The sequence below is a fragment of the Coptis chinensis genome, chromosome 7 (assembly GCF_015680905.1).
Source record: "Coptis chinensis isolate HL-2020 chromosome 7, ASM1568090v1, whole genome shotgun sequence".
Lineage (NCBI taxonomy): Eukaryota > Viridiplantae > Streptophyta > Magnoliopsida > Ranunculales > Ranunculaceae > Coptis > Coptis chinensis.
This window is the reverse complement of record NC_141462.1, coordinates 33,279,406-33,299,135: the sequence shown is the minus strand read 5'-3', so window position 1 is coordinate 33,299,135 and position 19,730 is coordinate 33,279,406. Positions and strand designations below refer to the sequence as shown.

Below are 19,730 nucleotides of genomic sequence, written 5' to 3'. Positions count from 1 at the left end.
AGGACTCTATCCTATCATATATTAGATGAGTATATGACTCTATCCTATCTGATATTAGATGAGTATAGGACTCTATCCTACCAGATATTAGATGAGTATATGACTCTATCTTATCTGATATTAGATGAGTATAGGACTCTATCCTATCCAATATTGAGGAGGTGGGAACCTCTATAAATAGACCCCCCACCTCTCACATATTGATGATCCAAAACAACAAGAAAAGCTCTCTCTCCTTTAATGGCGACCTCAACATTTTCTAAAGTAGAAGCCGGGTAATTTGTGGAGATTCCATAGGTGGTATCCTCCCTAGCCATTGTCGGTTCTTGGTTCTTGGTTCGTGAAAAAAGGTTGCTTCCCGTTAAGTGGTTGGAACTTGACTCCAGCAAAGTTAAGAAGAAGAAGATCTTGAGTGTGCCAAGAACATCTTCTCCTGTAGATCAAAGCTTGGAACTTCAAATTGAAAGCTGTGACCAAGGTATGATCTTCTGTTTCCACTGCGCTATTTTATGCATGTGGTATAACGTAATTGTATATATCGTAGGAATCATGCATGAGATATCGATAAAATCCTACAGTTCTTGTAATCTTCGCTGCTCGTAATTACAATGCCCCAATTTTCAACAATGAAGTTCAAATTCTTACTTTAGGAAGTACTAGTTGGAGGAGAAAGGGGGGTGTTGTCCCCAAGGTGCTTTGTCGAGATTCTGGAATACTTTCGGCACCTATAGTTAATTCAATGGGTCTCTTCACTGGATAACTACTAGCGATAATGATGAGAGAGTTCCCTTAAAGGAAGGAGGAAGTCTTCTAATTGTATCATTCCACTTGGGTGTGGAAGAATTTGGATTTGTTCCTACTCCAGCATTGCATTTGCTAAAACACTCTTGTTATCCATATACACTTGGGGTGCTTGAAGGTCATCTCTCTTTAACGGAATGCTCATCTGAACCATATATTCAAGTTTGGGATAAGAGAGAGAGGATCAAAAGAGAGATGAAAGAGAAGCAACTTTAGCCGTATATCAGCCTACGTGCGCTAGGTTGGCTGCTGCAGGCTTTCCTTGACGTTGACTAGTGGGTGTGAAACGGAATCCGTTTAAGTAGGCGCAACAAAGCAGATCTTGTTGCTTGTTCAATTGACGATCTTTAACTCTTTACCAGCAGATTGCCTGGAAGAATGGTACGATGCATTAGCATTAGCTTCATATGGTGAAGGAGAGAAAGTAGGCTTTGAAGCAGTAGTAGCGCACCAGCGAGTTGACGTTACGCAGGGCATAGCCAAGACCAGTAAGAAGACCAGTAAACCCACTGAACAAGTACAATGTTAAGGAGTCTTGGGTGAACCAGTTCTGTATTGAACTTGATTCACTGTGTGGTCTGGTCTTGGGTTGCCCTATTACTATGTGGAGCTTTTACAAGTCTGCAAAAATGGAGAACTTTTATTTGTTTCTACTGGTAACAAGAACCTGCTTTCTTATAACATCACTAACTGCAAGTGTCGATTGGTATTTCACTACACCCATTCTAATCTATTATTCATTTGTTAATATATCTTCACTGCTAGAGTAACTCTTATCTTTCCAATTCAAGTATATTTAGTCTTGTAAAGTTCCACCATAGACTCTTTGCCATTCTCATGGTGGAACGTAGGGGTGTTGTGTACTTGTGTGTACCTACTTCCACAGCATGTATAACAGCCTTCTGCTGTAGTTGGTTATCCTTTTGCTCTTATCTTTGGTTTACAGTTGAGTGTTTAACGTATTTCTTATCAAAGCCAATATATCCTGTTTTTGTTAGATTTGTCGATATCTCTGACATTTTATTCTGTATTAGATTTTGTGGCGTGTTTTAATTTAGGCCGAAGCACTCATGTAGGAACAATACAATTAAAATGGTGTATCTGCACAGCAAGTAGATTACCTCCTAGGCTCCTAGCATATCAGATACTGTGCTGACTGCTGATATAGTGTGACGCCATCATATAAGCACGATTTGTATATACCCTTCTATACTGAGGTGAGGAAACATTGTTATTGAGTGCTAGCGCTGTTTCAATACAAAAGCCTTCTCCTAAGCAAGTAAGCATAACCCAGGTGCAATGTGTAAGAGCTTTGACTTTCAGTTTAAGTTAAATTCTTAGTTGTTCGCATAGTCGCATCGTTCTTGTCTCAGTTGTATCCTGTGCTTCATTTAGTTCAGGTTCAATATATAATCTAGTTTCATCAATCAGCCCTTCTAAGTTCTAACTATAACTCTTCACCGCATATATTCAGCACAGAAAAATGATGCATTAATTAGGTAGTCTTCTTACTTGAACATTAGTTTCGTTTGTTGTTATATCAAGGACGTGTATGATGCCTCTCCACACCTCCTTGGCATAACTGCGCTGAGAAAAAGAAGTTTCTTCGAGTTTTCTCTGGCACTATGAATAGGTTACATTCTGATTGAGGACTCTCTTTTGGATAAATCAATCTTGAGTCCGAGAAGAAAGGCTAATTAAATGCATAAGAATTTCCTCAGATGCACTAGTCTACCCATACAAGTTAAGAACATCTGTGTAAGCTGATTTGGCAGTATAAGTATCTGTATGATATGAAGATCTGGTGTGTCCTCATCAAGATGAGAGTGGGTCTTTGTGTGCAGAAAAGGATCTTTTCAGTTCGTGTCTTGAACAGTGGATTACGTTTTAGAGTTTGAATATTTTTGATGTGAACTAAAACTGTTACCATTAAAAACTTATATATGGTTGTGGTTTTATATCTCAATGTGAGATTTGAACTTTTTCTCAGTACGTTATTATGATTTATGCATCTTGCCATCCTTTTGTTTCTCTTCGAGGATCTTTGATAGTTGGGCACCATTTATCTATTTTGTTTTGGTGACTTTCAAGTTTCAACTTCTCTTCCTTTCTAAAGCGCTTTGGCAAAACAGTTATGCCATTTTGTTAGTTCTTTATTCCATTTTGTTAGTTCTTTATTCCACCAACTTTATACAGCCTTTTGGCCAATTTTCCAGTTCACATTCATATATTTTTGGGCTATCATGCCATCATTTTTTGGTGATGTGGGACTATTGACGTCGGAATCTGGCTTGCCACTGATCTTTGGTTTATCTTTCTAGTATATATAGTCATCATGGAGTATATATGTAGTAACAGAAGCACCTCTATTTGGCTTTCCTCCCATACTTCCTTCTTCAGTCATCATGGAGAAGTTGTTTAATTGAGTTTGACGCATCCAATAAGCTCGTGGCTTCTAAGATGAAAATGGTTATTTGCCACAAGACTGAAGAGCATGCCAGTATGCCACACAACGCACAATTCTCTATCTAAGATAAGACTTGCGCAAGAATTATACCTTACCATATTACCATGTCCCTATGTAAGGAACAATCCCCTACATGTGTGGTCTACAAGATCTTGCACTGCCATGGAACTATCTATATCTTAATATTAAATCTCCCACAAGGGGTATTTTTCAAGCTCTATTAAAATTTCACGTTATCTCCTATTAAAACATAAATTTCTCTCCTATTTGAAAATGGAAATCTTTTTTTACAATGGGAATTTCTCTCCTATTATAACGGGAATTATTCTCCTATTAAAACAAATTCTAACACTTTTAATTAAAGCGGGAATTATTCTCCTATTAAAACAGAATGTCTCCTAATTGAAAAAACGAGTTTTTAAAACTTAATTAAAATTTCATTAAAAATAATTTGTTAGAAAATTAAAACGGTAGTCTCAATTTTCTAAAAAATATCTACATGTTTTCAAAAGAGCCGGTGCATATGTACGGGCCTACAAACTAGTTTAAAATTATTTATTATTGATTTCTTGGATAAGGTTCTAGAATATTCCTTCAACAAAAAAGACAAAGTAAGTTCCCCATAAACCCTACAACAATCTTTGACCGCTGATCCTCAATAACAAAACAAACATCTTTAGAGCATCTCTAGGTGGTGGTCGCATTTTCTTCAAATTTGAAGATGAAATTTGGAGAAACTGAACTCAAATTTTGATCAACTCTAAGTGGTTGCAAATATCGACTGCAAATGTGATTGTAGACCCCACCACGCGCGCCATTAGTAATGTCGCGCACCATTACCACTGTCGTGCACTATTACTAATGTCGCGTGTTATCAAGTAGAAAGTCAGGAATTTCACAAATTGTTTCATTCTCACCCAATACTCCAAAACTATCTCCACAGCCATTTCATTTTACCATGGCTTCTTCTTCATCATTGCAAAAAACTAGCCAACATACCGACGTTGGCGAATCAACTCAACAATCATGTTATTTTGATACACTCGATCAAGAGAGGTGCCAAATTTGCACCTCAAAAAAACACCTTACATTATCATGCAAGTATCTGAATGCAAGGTGTCCTAAAGCACCACATTGTCAGGGTTATATGCTCATACATAGAAATTGTAACGAAGATGGTGAAGAAGTAAATTTTTTGAAATGCATGTATGATATATGTCATGGTATAGAATATATATATATATATGGAAACAGTTTGTTGATATGCACGTGTTGTGGCAAGGATGATCATTGGTATAGGTATTGCCCTTATACACAGATATCATGCCCAAATGGTTGTGATTGTGTTAGAGAGCTGAAAAAGTTCGCGAACCTTAAAGGAAAAGGCATTAATCTATTGAAGTGTTTAGTGTGTGGAAAATGTGAGTGATTGGGTGCTGTAATGGAAAAGGTTAAGAGTGGTTAATCATTTTATTTTCTATGACTATGTAACGTAATATGTTTTTTTAATATGAATAAACTTTTATTTTATATAAATATATGTTAGTTTAAATTAATATAGGGGTAGTTTTCGTAATATGTAACGTAATATATATTAAATTAAATTAATATATGTTAGTTTAAATTAATATTTGTTAGTCTAAACCCTATATATATAGGGGTAGGTTCCGTTTACAACACTTTTTATACAATGTTTTATACAATACCCCTTGAAAATATGAATTAAGTCTTGATTCCTTATAGATATGATCTTCACACCATGGAGATCATCTCCACAAAAATTTAACACATTTGAAAACTTCTAACCATAAGAAAAATTTCTCTCAACTTATGAATTTTTATCAACGGTCCAAAACTATCGATTTTGTAACCTTTTTTTGGCAAATTTAAAAATGTTCAAATGACCTGATTTTTTGTAGAGGTAATATCCATGGTGAGAACATCTTATGTACAAAAAATTAGCCTTTAAAACATCTTGAAGAGTCCGGTATAGGGTATTGTATAAAATGTTGTATAAGAAGTGTTGTAAACGGAACCTAATATATTTATATATACAGTAATTCTCTAAAAAGTAGCTACTTAAGTTAACTTAAAATAAATACGTATGTAAAACTTCACCTACAAAATGAATTCAATCCTAATTTTTTGTTGCTATAAAGCACTCACCATAATGATTATCTTCCCAAAATTTCAGCTCATTTGGAAATCTCTAACATAGATAAAAATTGTTGTCATCTTTAAAAAGAAATCTAACGGTCCAGAAATGTTGAATTTTTGTAATTGTTTTTTGCCAATGTTAGAGGTTCCCAAATGAGCTAAAATTTTGTAGAGATGATCTTAATATTGAGTATATCATATCCACAAAAAAATAGGTTTAAATTCATTTTGTAGGTGAAGTTTTACTTACGCACTTATTTTAAAGTTAACTTAAGTAGCTACTTTTAAGAAAGGATATATATATATATATATATATATATATATATATATATATATATATATATATATAATAAAATAGAAATTGATTAACATTGTTTATTGATGATTAAGAATACACATGCATCTACGAAATTAAATTAAATTACAACAATCAACATCGGTTGCCCCTAATGCTCCATAGATGCTCGACAAGGTCGTTTTTAAGTTTATCATGCATAGTCTTTGATTGAACTCGTAGAGTCCCCTCAATGTTGTTCCCGAGTAGGTGGGATCTATGGTTGCCCTTCTAGATCAGGAATGTACCTCCTCATTTCATAATTTTATTCTTAACTCTGATTATCATATTGTGTAATATGATACATGCTCTCATAACAGTGCCCATTGTCTCCACATGCCATAATTTGCAATGTTTTGCCAAAATCCCAAATTTAGATTACAAAACCCCAAAAGCTCTTTCAATATCTTTCCTTGCAGCTTCTTGCATCATTGTGAACCACTTCGTCTTTAGATCATTAGGGTTTGAAATTGTTTGTATAAATGTCGCATAGTCAGGATAGATATCATCAGCTAAATAATAACTCATATTATAGTTATACTGATTTACATCAAAATAAACAGGTGGAGAAGTACCATTGATCACGTGCTCAAATACCGGCGAGTTGTCCAACACATTGATGTCATTGTGTGACCCTAGCATCCCAAAGAAAGAATGTCATATCCACAGGTCTTCGGTTGCAACAGCTTCGAGAATAACATATGGTTTTCCATAATGACCACTGTAAGCACTTTGCCATCCAGTTGGACAATTATGTCATTCCCAATGCATGCAATCAATGCTTCCCAACATACCCGCCCATCCACGTATGGCAGAATGTGCAAGCAAGTGTTCTGTATCTGCAATATTTGGCCTTCGCAAGTAGACTGAAACGTACAATTTGATAATTGCATCACAGAAATGCCTTAACTCCTGGTTTCCAGTTTGCTCGGAAATGTATAATTGATCGTCAATTTGATCAGCCACCGTACCATAACCAAGAATATGCAAAGTTGCAGCCACTTTGATAAGAGGATCTATACCAGGTTTAACAGCATTGTTAAATTTAGGTTGAAAGTAATTAAAATGAGTATGAATATCGTTGAAGATGTGAAGGAATAAAAAAAAAATCATAAGAAAGCGCCATTTGAAATCATCTTCCGGAAAAAAGGACGATCGACGAAGTAGTTGGCCTTTAAGATTTCCAAAGTCAAAACATAGTTTCTATGTTTCACTTTTCGACCCTTCTTTGAACCATCATGTGGTGCCTTCGGAGCATATATTTGTGCTTGTGCAAGTACAACCAAATGGTGCTTCATAAGGGGAATGACGTTAACAAATTCTTCATCAAGACTATCTGTCGAGTCTTCCGCTAGAGAAGATGAAGAAGAAGACGACGATGAAGATGAAGATGAAGATTGAAGGGGAAAAATCTCATACACTTCATGATCCATTTTTTGGCAATGTGCGTGTGTTGTTTGTTGATGATTGATGTGAAATGGTTGAGTTTTTTTATAAGAATGTTTGAGTTGAGTGTATATAAAATGAAGAAGGAGATGAGTGTAGATATATGGATGTAGAATTCCGGCCATTTTTTTCTCGTTGGAGCACGCGACATTGGCAATAACGCGCGACAGTAGGAGTGGACAAGAATTTGCGAACAAGAATGCGGCTAGACAAGTGATGCGACCGAATTTGCTTCCACCTAGAGTTGGAATTCCAAGAAATTTCGAGTTTTGGAAGCAAATTTGAAGAATTTGAGAGGTTATACTACCCACCTACCTCTTTTGACACTTCCCTTTTGCCACTCTCTCTCTCTCTCAGCTTCTGAAACAAGAAGACCATAACACCATCAACAAGCACGAAAAAATGGAGAAGCTACCAAAGGAACTCACAACTAACATACTTTCAAGACTACCCTTCAAAAAAAGTGCACAATGCAAGTGTGTCTCTAAACTCTGGTGCACCATTCTTTCCGACTCATCATTTCCCAAACTCCAACTCACACAACACCTCAATATCTACCCTGACATTTTCTTCCTCTCCAAAGGTGGTGCTAACATCAATAACTTTTTCCATATTGAAGAAAATGATAACTAGGAAGAAACAGAACAACCCAATATCATTAAACTTAAGCCATATAAAACTACTGATAGCAAGTTTATTGTTGATACAATGTATGACATGCCTCAAATTTTGGGAGCTTATAATGGGTTTGTTTGCATTTCAAAAGTCAATATGTTTAACATTTCATTTCTTCCTCGTAATCCTATATATGTGTTTAACCCCATTACTAAAGAGAGTGCTGAGCTTCCTTACTTTACTGTCCCTAAATGTGATGTGCCTTATTGGGTTGATGAGGGAAAGAAAACTGACAAGTGTTTGTCTGGGTTTGGATACTATGATTCTGCTTTTAAGTTGGTTCTTGTTATTTTCACTACTCATAATTATGATGCTCATATTTTTAACAATGAGGTTCAGATTCTTAGTTTAGGGAGTACTAGTTGGAAGAGAAAGAAGGATATTGTTCCTACGAGGCTTCGTTGAGCTTCTAGAGTTCTATCGTCGCCTATGGTTAATGGTTGTCTTCACTGGATCACTACAAGTCATGAGTATGAAGGCTTTCCTCTAAAGGAAAGAGGGAGTCCAGTGATGATTTCTTTTCATTTGGGTGTCAAAGAATTTGGGTTTGTTCCTACTCCTGAATCACATTTGCTGAAATACCCTTACTATCAGTATGCACTTGGAGAGCTTGAGGGTTGTCTGTCTTTTGGGGAATGCTCATCTGAACTGTTTTTTAAGGTGTGGGTTATAAACAAGTACAATGATAATGATTCTTGGGTGAAGCAATTCTCTATTGAACATGATTCATTATGTCGTGTCGGAAGTGGTTTGAAATATAAATATGTGGAGCTTTTGAAAGTAAGCATGGATGGGGAAGTTTTACTTGTTTGTGGTAACAAGGATTTGGTTTCTTATAACGATACCAGTGGCAAGTGTAGAATGGTTGGTATTGAAGGGGTTCAGAAAGGGGATAGACATTTTATTGAGGCACATCCACTTGTTGGGAACCTGCTTTCACTAAAATCAGCTTTTGGAATGGATGGCGGCACTAGGAAAATCGGAAGGGATGAGAAACTGGACAATCTAAGGTGAAGTGGTGGACTAGTGGGGGTAAGATTTTGAGTCGAACTATATTTAGATTTCATTTTGTTGGATGACTTTATTAACCACCTTAAATGCTCATTTAGTTTTTGAGCCTTGCTCTGTGTCTTTGCCTTGAACAGCGCGCATATCCTTCAATTGTCTAGACTTTGATGATTGGAAGTATCTTATTGTAGCTATGTTGGATTGATGTAAACTTTTCTTAGCAACTTTATGTGCTTATTTCTACATTTATGCTAATATTTAAAGTTTCTACACTTATTATCATTTATATTCTTGCTTTATATTGCTTTATACTTCATATATAGCTCACAAAATAAATTTCTAGATGCAATATGTGAAGGCGACATTTGATATTAGGAAATTACAGTGCGAAGACGAGAGAAAGATATAAGTGTCAAGGATCCTTTGAGTTAGAGAACAGTTGTGTTGTCTAAGCTGTTGACTTTGGTTATGTCTTGTTCTTTATATTGAGTGAAGCCGTAGTTACTATTGGTCTTCCTTTTATGTGTTGGCCTGATATGCAAAGATATTATTGTTTGAGGATGGAATAGGAAGGGAACCAAGCTACACCATAAGTCATGTGAAATATAGGTTAGTTGCAACACTATTTGCTATCCTTCCTGATGAAAGTTGCAGTTATCTTTCTGGTCTTCAACATGTGCCTCCAAACCCATGAACAATCCATAAGGTACTCCATTGTCAAAAAAATGTTTATCTTCAAATAGTTGAGAGAACAACCAATATATATTGATTGGTAAATACTTTATTAGCTTCCGGTGATTGTTTTGCACTCCCAAATTTCCCTCTTTATCATTTTCAAGTGATCTTGCTTCTATCCCCTTTTAATCTGTCAATTTTCTGTCTCTATACAAGTGTTCAAGAAATATGAAGATGCTTCACTGCTAAGATGTGAGTTAAATGTATGAAGATGTGAGTTATCAAGTTTTGGAAAAGATATCAATTGGGATTGAACAGAACATTGGGCCTAACATAGAATCACTAAGAAAAGTGGACATGTTGTTGGATGAAGTAAACTGAAGGATGATATTTCAATTAGAGAATGTTTGGTCTTATGGAAGTGAGGTTGCACTTGGCAAGAACACTAGTTGTTTAAATATATACTTTACAGTTGAAGATGAGCCATCCGTTTGTCATTATTGCAATCAAAGGTGAAAAATAGTTACATAGCACCTGTAGGTAGGAGGTTGGCCTGGACATCTTGTATTCTTTTGGTACACTGATTTGCTTAATACCATTTTAAGAAGTGCAAAAATAAGAAATGCCTGCAGACTTCATGCTTAGCCAGCCTTCTTACAGGGCATATTTTCCATATTTTCCCTTATATGGGAAGGGATATGTTGAAGGAATGATGGTAAATGTGGACTACAATGAGAATAGAAAGCTTAAATACCCAAAGTTGTGGGCAAAGTGACAAACAATGCAGTGATTTTTGTTGAAGGATCTTATTGTTATAAATTTCTGATGAAGGATCTATATCATGTCGCCTCTTCAACAGTTGGTTAACTTATGTAGTATGCCTTATTTTGATGTGAACTTTAACTTTTAATATGAGACTGACTGTTATGGTTGTGATTTTTGTTAAAGGGTCTTATTGTTATAAATTTCTGATAAAGGGTCTATATCATGTCGTCTCTTCAACAATTGGTTAACTTATGTAGTATGCATTATTTTGATGTGAACTTTAACTTTTAATAAGGTTTTAGACGCAACCAAATGGCCGGATTCATTTATAAAATTCACATCCCCTAAATTTTTTATGACGAATTCAATGACTGATAGTTATTATAAGTTTTTGGAGTTGATTTAGCAATATTTTCTTATTGGAGTCGTATAAAATTTCATTGTCAGATGTTGATTGACTTATTAGAGGTGTGTTGTATTAGGAAACTTCTTAAGATTAAGAGTTTATGTTGTATTAGTAAACTTCTTATGATTAATTAAGAGTGTCTACGTGGCATACCTATGTCTCAAGAATGCGCCACCTAAGAAAGAGATTGTCCACATAAGATGTACTCTGCTTTAATATAGAGAGAGGTGATATAAGACTGACTGTTATGGTTGTGGACAATGGCATAGCCATGTAGAGGCTAGGTAAGGTGTAGCCCCCAAAGGAACTTGGGACAAATACTAAATTAGTAATATTTTTTATTATTATTATTATTTGAAATATTTAGAAGGTTAAGGTAGAGCCACACCAGTTAAATTGAAAGACCTAGTTCGAAGGCTTACATTGCCTCAAGGCTCATCAACCTTGAAGGGAACCTAGCCCGCTCATTGGTCCACCTAGCATAGCAGCACCTTTGGGACTAGCCCGAAGACTCACTTGGCCCAAAGGCCCATCACATAATTACACAAGAAAGAAATCCCAACCAACACTTGATGGGATTCGAACTTGTAACCTCTCCCAGAGGAGAGGGGTACACAACCAATTGAGCTAGAAGCTCTTGTAAATTAGTAGTACTTGTTTAGGCACCTAGTACTTAAAAAAATAAATAAAAACTATTATTCAGGCCCACCTAGGCACTAGGAGGAGGTTTAGTTTGCTCGGGTGACCATATTTATGTATTCGATGCTGTTATTTCTCGCCAGAAAATAGTGGACTAAGGCTTGTTTTCCCCAGTACTACAAAGGCCTTCGTGCTTTAAAAGATATATATATTTTTTTTGGAATGAGCATAACCCAAAATTGAATCGAAGAGAGACAAAATAAGAAGCATCGCCAGTAGAAGTTTGTAGTGGAGGTCATTCGGTCACTACCTCAAATGGGTTCCTCCTAGCACTTTACACTAAGCCCCCCCGGAGGAATTTCCTGGCTCTGCCACTGGTTGTGGATATATATAATTATTTCTCAGTTTTTTGTCAGAATGTTGATCGTATGCATCTTTAAATGAGCATACATTTATTTATTTTGTTTTGATGAGTTTAAACTTCCCATAGTTTCTCAATGCTATTAATCAGTGCCAACTTTTTTTTTTGTTCCTATTTATCCCACATCCTTTCTACAACCTTACAGTTTAATAAACATGACAACTTACCCATTATCTCCTTTAGTCATATCTTTTTGGAGCATCATACTCTGATACAATGGCTAAAGGAATTGCAGCCTCCTAAGGGCATCATATCACCAATGAGACCTTGATATGATCCTCTATCTTCAAATTTAAAGGAACAATATATACAAAAATGGGCTTCCAATGCAGCCTCTATATAGGCCCCTATAGTTACCATCTTTTAAAACTATTTCTATTTTTATCACATTTATAGAGGGCCCGGTCCATTTTGAGAGATAAATTGAAATATGTCCATAAACATTTCAATGGTAAAAAACCCAATAGTTGAGTAGATTAAAAACATTGTTCTTGCTAGGACTCGAACCTTGCACCCACCCAATTTTCCCAACAAGAGATAAGCCAAAAGGCCCTAATTCCAGTTTTTATTACTGATAAAACCAGCCGGATTTACAAATCATTGGTTAGGACAAGTTAGACGACATAATCACTAATAAAACTGGTTTTTTATTTTTAATCATTCAAAAGGACAAGTCCATGTTGACTTGACTTTTTTTTTAACATCCAATTATACCCTTCTATGTTTCGTAGTATATAAGTCATTCATTTGAACTAGAAACAAAAAAACTGGAAAAACCATCGAGCGAAGCAAAAAGGAAACACAAGATCAATCGTTTTCGATTGAAGATTAAAGCTGAATCTAGAGATTCTACATGTGATTTGATTTGATTTGAATGTTTGTCTCAACTTTATTATTCAAATCGAAATTGATTCGATTAGATGTGTGTTTTGATTCATTTTATTTGTTTGTTGAATTAGAAGGTTTTTTTACTGTTTGTTTTTGTTAACTATCTTATTAATATATATTTATTTTGATTTGATTCGATGTTTTTTTTGTTCGATTCATCATGGATCTAACTTTTTGAGTATGCACTAACAACTGTGCATACCACATTTTTTTAATGATGTGGTTGGTTGATTTTGCAGTGCTATGGATTTTAGTGTGGTGGGTGTTTTTTGTTATAAAGGCGGTTCGTTGCACATTCGTATTGGGTTGGAAACTTGTTTGGATGATCTTAAATGTGAATTGAGTGACAAGTGGTATGATTTGGGTTCGAATTCCTTTAATTTGGCATGTTATTGCTTTGCAAAGAAAGAGTTAACTGTGGAGGTTAAAGTTGCTTGTAGCGTGCCTGCTCTTGGTTGTAGTGTTTCTGGTCTTGCTTGTAGTAGTTATGCTCCGGGTGAATCTAGTAGCTCAAATTCGTTGGTGCTTGTGGGAATGAAGAGTATAAGACAATTGCTTGGGTGTATAATTTCAGTGGGGGTGTTGGGCAGAGGTTTGAATTAGGTGCGGCTGAATTTCGTTTGAAAGTTCTCGAGTTTTCTATTGCCACTGGATATAAGTATAAGTTCACTAAGAATGACGAGTGTAGAGTTACAGCTATTTATGGGAAGCGATTGGAGACAAATTGTTTATGGTTAATCCATGCCTCGGATAAATTTGGTGCATTTGCAATTAGGAAAATAAACCCTATTCATACTTACGGGTTTGCGTGTAAAGACTATAATAATCCTCCAATGACTAGTAATCTTGTGAAGAGTTTGATTATGGATTTACGAAGTGATACACCTTCTATATCGGTGAGGACGATAATTCGTTACTTTAAAAAGGAGTATGGGTTGACTGTGAAGAAACATGTTGCCTATATGGGGAAACAATTGGCTTTAAAAGAGTTGTATGGTGAGGAAGGTATTTCTTACCACCAGTTGGTCTAGTATACAGAGGAGTTGACGAGAAGACACCCTGGGAATTGTGTTGACCTACAAATAAATAAGGAGACATGTAAGTTTGAGAGGGTATTCATAGCCTTTGAGGCTTGCATTCATGGATTCAAGTATTGCCGTCCTATGGTGTATTTAGACGGAACATTCCTGAGTACAAAGTACAAAGGTTGTTTGATGGTGGCAACTCGAAAAAACGGTGATCAAGGTAAGCATTTGCTATTTTAGTTCAATTGTTTTCCTTCTTGTTTATTGTCTAGGGTAAGGTATGCACAGATGTCTGTGCACACCTTAGCATTTTACTTATCAAAAGTTGATATTGTGTTCTTTTATTTATTTAGGTTTATATCCTCTGGCCATGGGTGTAGTTGATGGTGAAGATGAGGCTAACTGGTATTGGTTTCTTGATAAGTTTAAAGGGGCTTTTGGATACAATAGGAGGTATACATTTTTAAGCGATCGACACCATGGGTTGCTTGTTAACATTCCGCTAGTTTTCCCAGGTTCGTATCATAGCTTCTGTCTTTGGCACTTGAAGAACAACTTGAGAGCTGCTTTGTCAAAGACTGATTCAGTTAGTAGACACTTAGTCAAGTTATTCTCCGATTGTGCATATGCTCCCACACACAACAAGTTTCAAGAGAAAATGATTGAGCTCCAAACAATTGGTGGTGATCAAGTGGATAGATTTTTAGCTAAAGTTCCTTTGGAGAACTGGGCAAATTCATGTTTTCGCGGTTCAAGATATGGGGAGATGTGCTCTTCACTAGCAGAGTGTTTCAATAGTTGGGTAAAAGGCGAACGTTTTCTCCCCATTACCTCCATGTTAGATGAAATTAGAAATAAAATGATGAGTATGGTGACTGAACGGAGGAAGGATTCTAAGGGCTGGGCTACCATTCTTTGTCCTCAAATGGAACTGAAGTTAGCCGAGAGGATTGATAAAGCACGGTCTTTGGATGTGATAAGGTCTGATGATTATGTGTTCCAAGTGATTTCAAAGAATAGTGAGTATCGTGTTGACTTGATATCCAGAGATTGCACTTGTAATAATTGGAAGATAGACGGTTTCCCTTGTATTCATGCAATTGCATCCATCTTATGCAGTGGGGAATCTGTTTATGGCTATATTGATATTGTTTTCCACACCTCGTCATTTTATAGTTGCTACTCTCACGGTATTAGTGCTATAGATAACCATGAAATGCCAAAGGAGATCCCCGACTTCCTTCAAGTGCTACCCCTGGTAGACCATGTTCTAAGAGAATTGAGAATACGGGAGCAATGTGCAACAAGCGTCATAAGTGCCGAAAATGTCATTCGACGGACCACCACAATCGCAAGACTTGCACTGGGGAAAAGAATGCAGACCAAAGGAATGAGAGGTAGTGGAATGAGGGGGCAAGGAGTGAGGCATTCTGATGTTACAATTATTTTTTTCCAATGTCAGTAAACACAGTGGAAATTGCACATACATTCAAGTAAACATACATGATTCTCTATTGGATATTCTGTCAGAATTCAATAAAAGTTTATTTTAGTTTGTTGGTTCCATTTTTTTTTGTTCCGCGATCTATCCCGGAATTTCATCTCCAATGTCAGTCCACATTATTTTTGTATGTGAGAGGGTATCTTGCAGTTTTCATGCACACTTGAAGGGGTATGCACGGACTTTGGTGCATACCCTCTTTTGGTGTGTGCAGCCGGCAGCTTTTGCCTTTTGGTGGTGGTAGTTCATCAACAAAACTAATTGTCAGCTACCACAATACATACACACAACCATCTCAAGCTGCATTAAAGCAAATCCATGAGGAGAGACAAGTAGCGTGGTTGAAACATTACCAGTTAATTCAGAAACAATGTATCCTGCACTGACATGGTATGCACCAGAGATTTTTTTTTTGTTTGTTTTGTACAAAACCACAACATGTAAACTTGGTTAATGCACAATTAATACTTATACTATATTCAATTGCATGAATTAAATTCATTAAAAGAAATTTCGTCATCATTAGCACATTCAATCTGATCACTTTTAGATGAAGAAATTGACATCTTCGAGTTCAATTGTGGGTTTTCAAATTTGGGGAAAGTTTTTTCGGTATTTTCAGTCGCACTCTCGAATTTGGGTTTGGGGTTTGGTTTTGGGATATTTTGTGGTATAAGAATAGGGATATAATTGTATTTTTAGAGAATTGTGGGGCTATTTGAGTTTCCAATTTTAGCCTTCTATGTTTGGTATGCACTGACGTCTGTGCATACTTCGCATACCAAGAAGTGGTATGCACTGACACTTGTGCGTACAATTTGTTTTGTGATGTTTGGTATGCACTGACGTTTGTGCATATCTCATATACCAAGATGTAGTATGCACTGACACTTGTGCATACCAGGGTACTATTGTCTTTTTCGGACAAAAGTCAACTATTGTCCTTGAGAGTGTTTTTGAAATGCGGGTGGGTTTTTTGGTTCATTATTTCGGAATTTTGTCCTTTTTAGTTTTGTTCCCTTTTCCCAAACCAAACTTTGCCACTAGTCCAATATCAACTAGATTGGTCTGTACTGTATATTTGGATTTTAGTTTTGATTATAAAGGTTGCGTTGTACAACCCATCATTTAGAGGTCCTTCATACCAAGTCTCTCCTTCAACCTAACCTTTAAAATGGTGATGGCCTCTATTTTGAGGGCTTGCCATTGGTGATCATACCCTAAGGCTAAGATTGCTTCCTTGTGTTAAAACCTCGCCTGAAATTGAAACGTTAAGAAGCAAGTACAAAACATGTGTTACACTACAAAAAATGCAGAATACCAATCACGTTGTAACATCCATGGAGAAATTGTTTGATTGAGTTACTATAAGCTCATGGTGTTGATTACCTTCCAACAAATCCATATATATCGTACAACAGCTTCTGGGGAAGGTCGGGGCATGGGCCGATACCACTCACACCGGGACCAAACGTGCGGGTCCAATCAAATTACCCTAACATAAAACCATGTCCTAACTGCTAATTACGGGGTCAAAATAATGTCGAATGTTTGAATATCTTATTTGACTTCTCGAAGAGCCTTCCAGAATATTCCTTGAGCAAAAAAAAAAAAAAAAAAAAATGTTCCCTTTAAACCCTACAACAATCTTGACCGTTGATTCTCAACAAAACCCTACTCCTCTATTTGTCCGTGTGGAAAAATAAAACCACACACCATCAACACCGAGCAAAAGGAAATGGAGAAACTACCAAAGGAAATCACAAGCAGCATACTTTCAAGACTCCCCTTCAAAAAAAGTGCACAATGTAAGTGTGTCTCAAAACTCTGGTGCACCATTCTTTCTGACTCATCATTTCCCAAACTCCAACTCACACAACACCTCAATATCCACCCTGACATACTTCTCTTCTATAAACTCCAAAACAGACGCCTCAACATCTTCTATATTGAAGACAACCATAACGAAGAAGCCCCCAACGTCATCAAAACCAAGCCATTTCAAAAAACTGGTACTGACTTCATTACTGAAACATTTTACGGCATACCTACTATCTTGGGTGCTTGTAATGCTTTTATCTGCATTTCAGAAATCAATGTCATGAACATTTCTTTTCTTCCACGTAATCCTATTTACGTGTTTAACCCCATTACTAAAGAAACTGCTGAGCTTCCTAACTTTACTGTCCCTAAACGAGACGTGCCCGATTCGGTTGATGAGGGTAAGAAGACTGATAAGTGTTTGTCTGGGTTTGGGTATTATGATTCTGTTTTTAAGTTGGTTCTTGTCATTTTCACTGCACGTAATTACCATGCCCAAATTTTTAACAATGAGGTTCAGATTCTTACTTTAGGAAGTAGTTCTTGGAGGAGAAAGAAGAGTATTGTCCCCATGAGGCTCCGTCGAGCTTATAAAACTGTTTCGGCACCTATTGTGAATGGGTGTCTTCATTGGATCACTACAAGTGATGAGGATGACAGTTTTCCCCCAAAGGAAGGAGGTAGTCCTTCAATTGTATCGCTCCACTTGGGTGTTGAGGAATTCGGGTTTGTTCCTACCCCGGAATCCCATTTGATCAAGCACACTTACTTTGAATATTCACTTGGAGTGCTTGAAGGTTATCTCTCTTTTATGGAATGCTCTTCGGAACCGTATATTCAAGTGTGGGTTATGAAGAAGTACAATGATAAGGAATCGTGGGTGAAGAAATTCTGTATTGAACATGATTCTCTGTGTCGCCCTGGTACTGGTTTGAGATATGACCGTGTGGAACTTTTACAAGTAAGCAAGACTGGTGGCGAACTTTTACTTGTTTGTGGTAACAAGGATCTGGTTTCCTATAACATTAGTACCGGAATGTGTAGATTGGTTGAAATTGAAGGGGTTTGGAAAAGGGATGAGCTTTATCTTGAAGCACATCCATTTGTGGGAAACCTGATTTCACTAAAATCGGCTTTCAGAATGGACAGTGGCGCCAGGAAAATGGGAAGGGAAGAGAAAATGAACAGACTAAAACAAAGTATATTTGAGTTGATAAAAATGAGGAGTCACTGATCTATTCGCTGCATCTGTGGTTTTGGGAGCAAGCTTTTGAGTTAGGATTACTTAAAGAAAATTATGTTTAGATTTCGTGTTGTTGGATGACTATATTAACCACCTTAAATGCTCATTTGGTTTTTGAGTTTTACATTGCCTTGAATTGCATATCGTTTACTTGTTTAGATCTTTGACAATTACAAGTATCTTTAATACAGTATTTTGGATTGATGTTAAATTTGGTATGAAATCTATTTCTCTAATTCTTTGCTTATATATGTGCAAGATTTGAAGTTTCTATGCTTTTAGTAATTTTGTTTACCTTTTTTGGATTTATATTTAATATATGGTTCATACATTTATTTGCGGTGGATCTTTCTTTGAGAGCCAAGTGGCTATTCCCAAGGCAATAGTGTGGGGGATTTGGTTGGAACGCAATCGGAGAGTATTTGAGAACAAGGAAAAGGATATGCACAAGATTTTGTGGATATTAAGGAGCTATTGTATAATTGGTCAAGGAATGTGTCCATCTTTAGGGAGTTGAGATTTCTTGATTTTATTTGTAATTGGGATACACTAGTGTTGTAATTTTACTTTTGGGAGTCTTGTGGCCTTGTGGGGATGTAGTTAGCTACTCTTAATTCCTTGCTAAGGGTTAGCTATCTTGTTTGTAACACTCTTATTATTATTGAGAATGAAATTTAACTTTTACGGATCAAAATAAAAATAAAAATGTATGGTTCATACAATGGTTGGTGCCTGGTGGAAACAATGTGTTATGCGATATGTACTATATGAAGACTGCAGTGTGAAGACTAGAGAAGTATCAGTGTCAAGGATTTTGTATTAAGTTGGAGAAAAACTATGTTGTCTAAGCAGTTGGCTTTGGTGGTGATTGTTAACTATAGTTATCTGTCTTGCTTTCTGTTCTCGAGTGAATCCATACTCATCCTAGCCTTCCTTTTGTTTTGTGGGTCAAAGCAGTAAGTCAGGAACAACCTTGTAGACTTGTATTAGGCATACTTCCCTAGTAAGTCGTAGTATTGTCTTAGTACATAGTTATGCCAGCACTCCCATTCTTGGACCTAACACTTTACTTTTTGATCAAGTAGATCTAAGCAAGGGGAAAAGAGTGTGAAACCAATTTCTCGTAGAAGTCTAGTGTTTCTAGAGTTCTCCTTTGAGTCCAAGTCATATATCAATAGGGTGGAAATGTCTACACCTGTTACTTTGAGGTACGCTTATGGGGGTTGAAGCTTTCCATATGTTAATGACATGTGTAAGTGTGGATTCTTGGGACGAGCACCACCCAGAAATCTCCTTCAACTCTTACTTCCCCGTAGAGGGAATTGTTATGGACTTAATAGTATGAAAATTGTTCGTACGAGATTTGAATGTAACAGGGTTCGAGAAGCTCATTTTATCCGTAAGAGAGGACGCTAATCACTACGTCAGTTGTGGAGTAAGCATTAGAGTCAGGATTAT

The 19,730-nt window shown here is 36.5% G+C and overlaps 1 protein-coding gene across 1 annotated transcript; it reads left to right on the top strand.

Moving 5' to 3' along the window:
* The first annotated feature begins 16,946 nt into the window (after nt 1-16,946).
* LOC147487187 (F-box/kelch-repeat protein At3g06240-like) lies at nt 16,947-18,263 on the top strand. Its single transcript, XM_086573971.1, has one exon. The coding sequence runs from the start codon at nt 16,947-16,949 to the stop codon at nt 18,261-18,263; it is 1,317 nt and encodes a 438-aa protein (XP_086430097.1).
* Nucleotides 18,264-19,730: the final 1,467 nt, after the last annotated feature.

Bases quoted from the DNA above. Each gene is read 5' to 3' on its own strand.
- LOC147487187 (XM_086573971.1), top strand. From the start codon at position 16,947: ATGGAGAAACTACCAAAGGAAATCACAAGCAGCATACTTTCAAGACTC.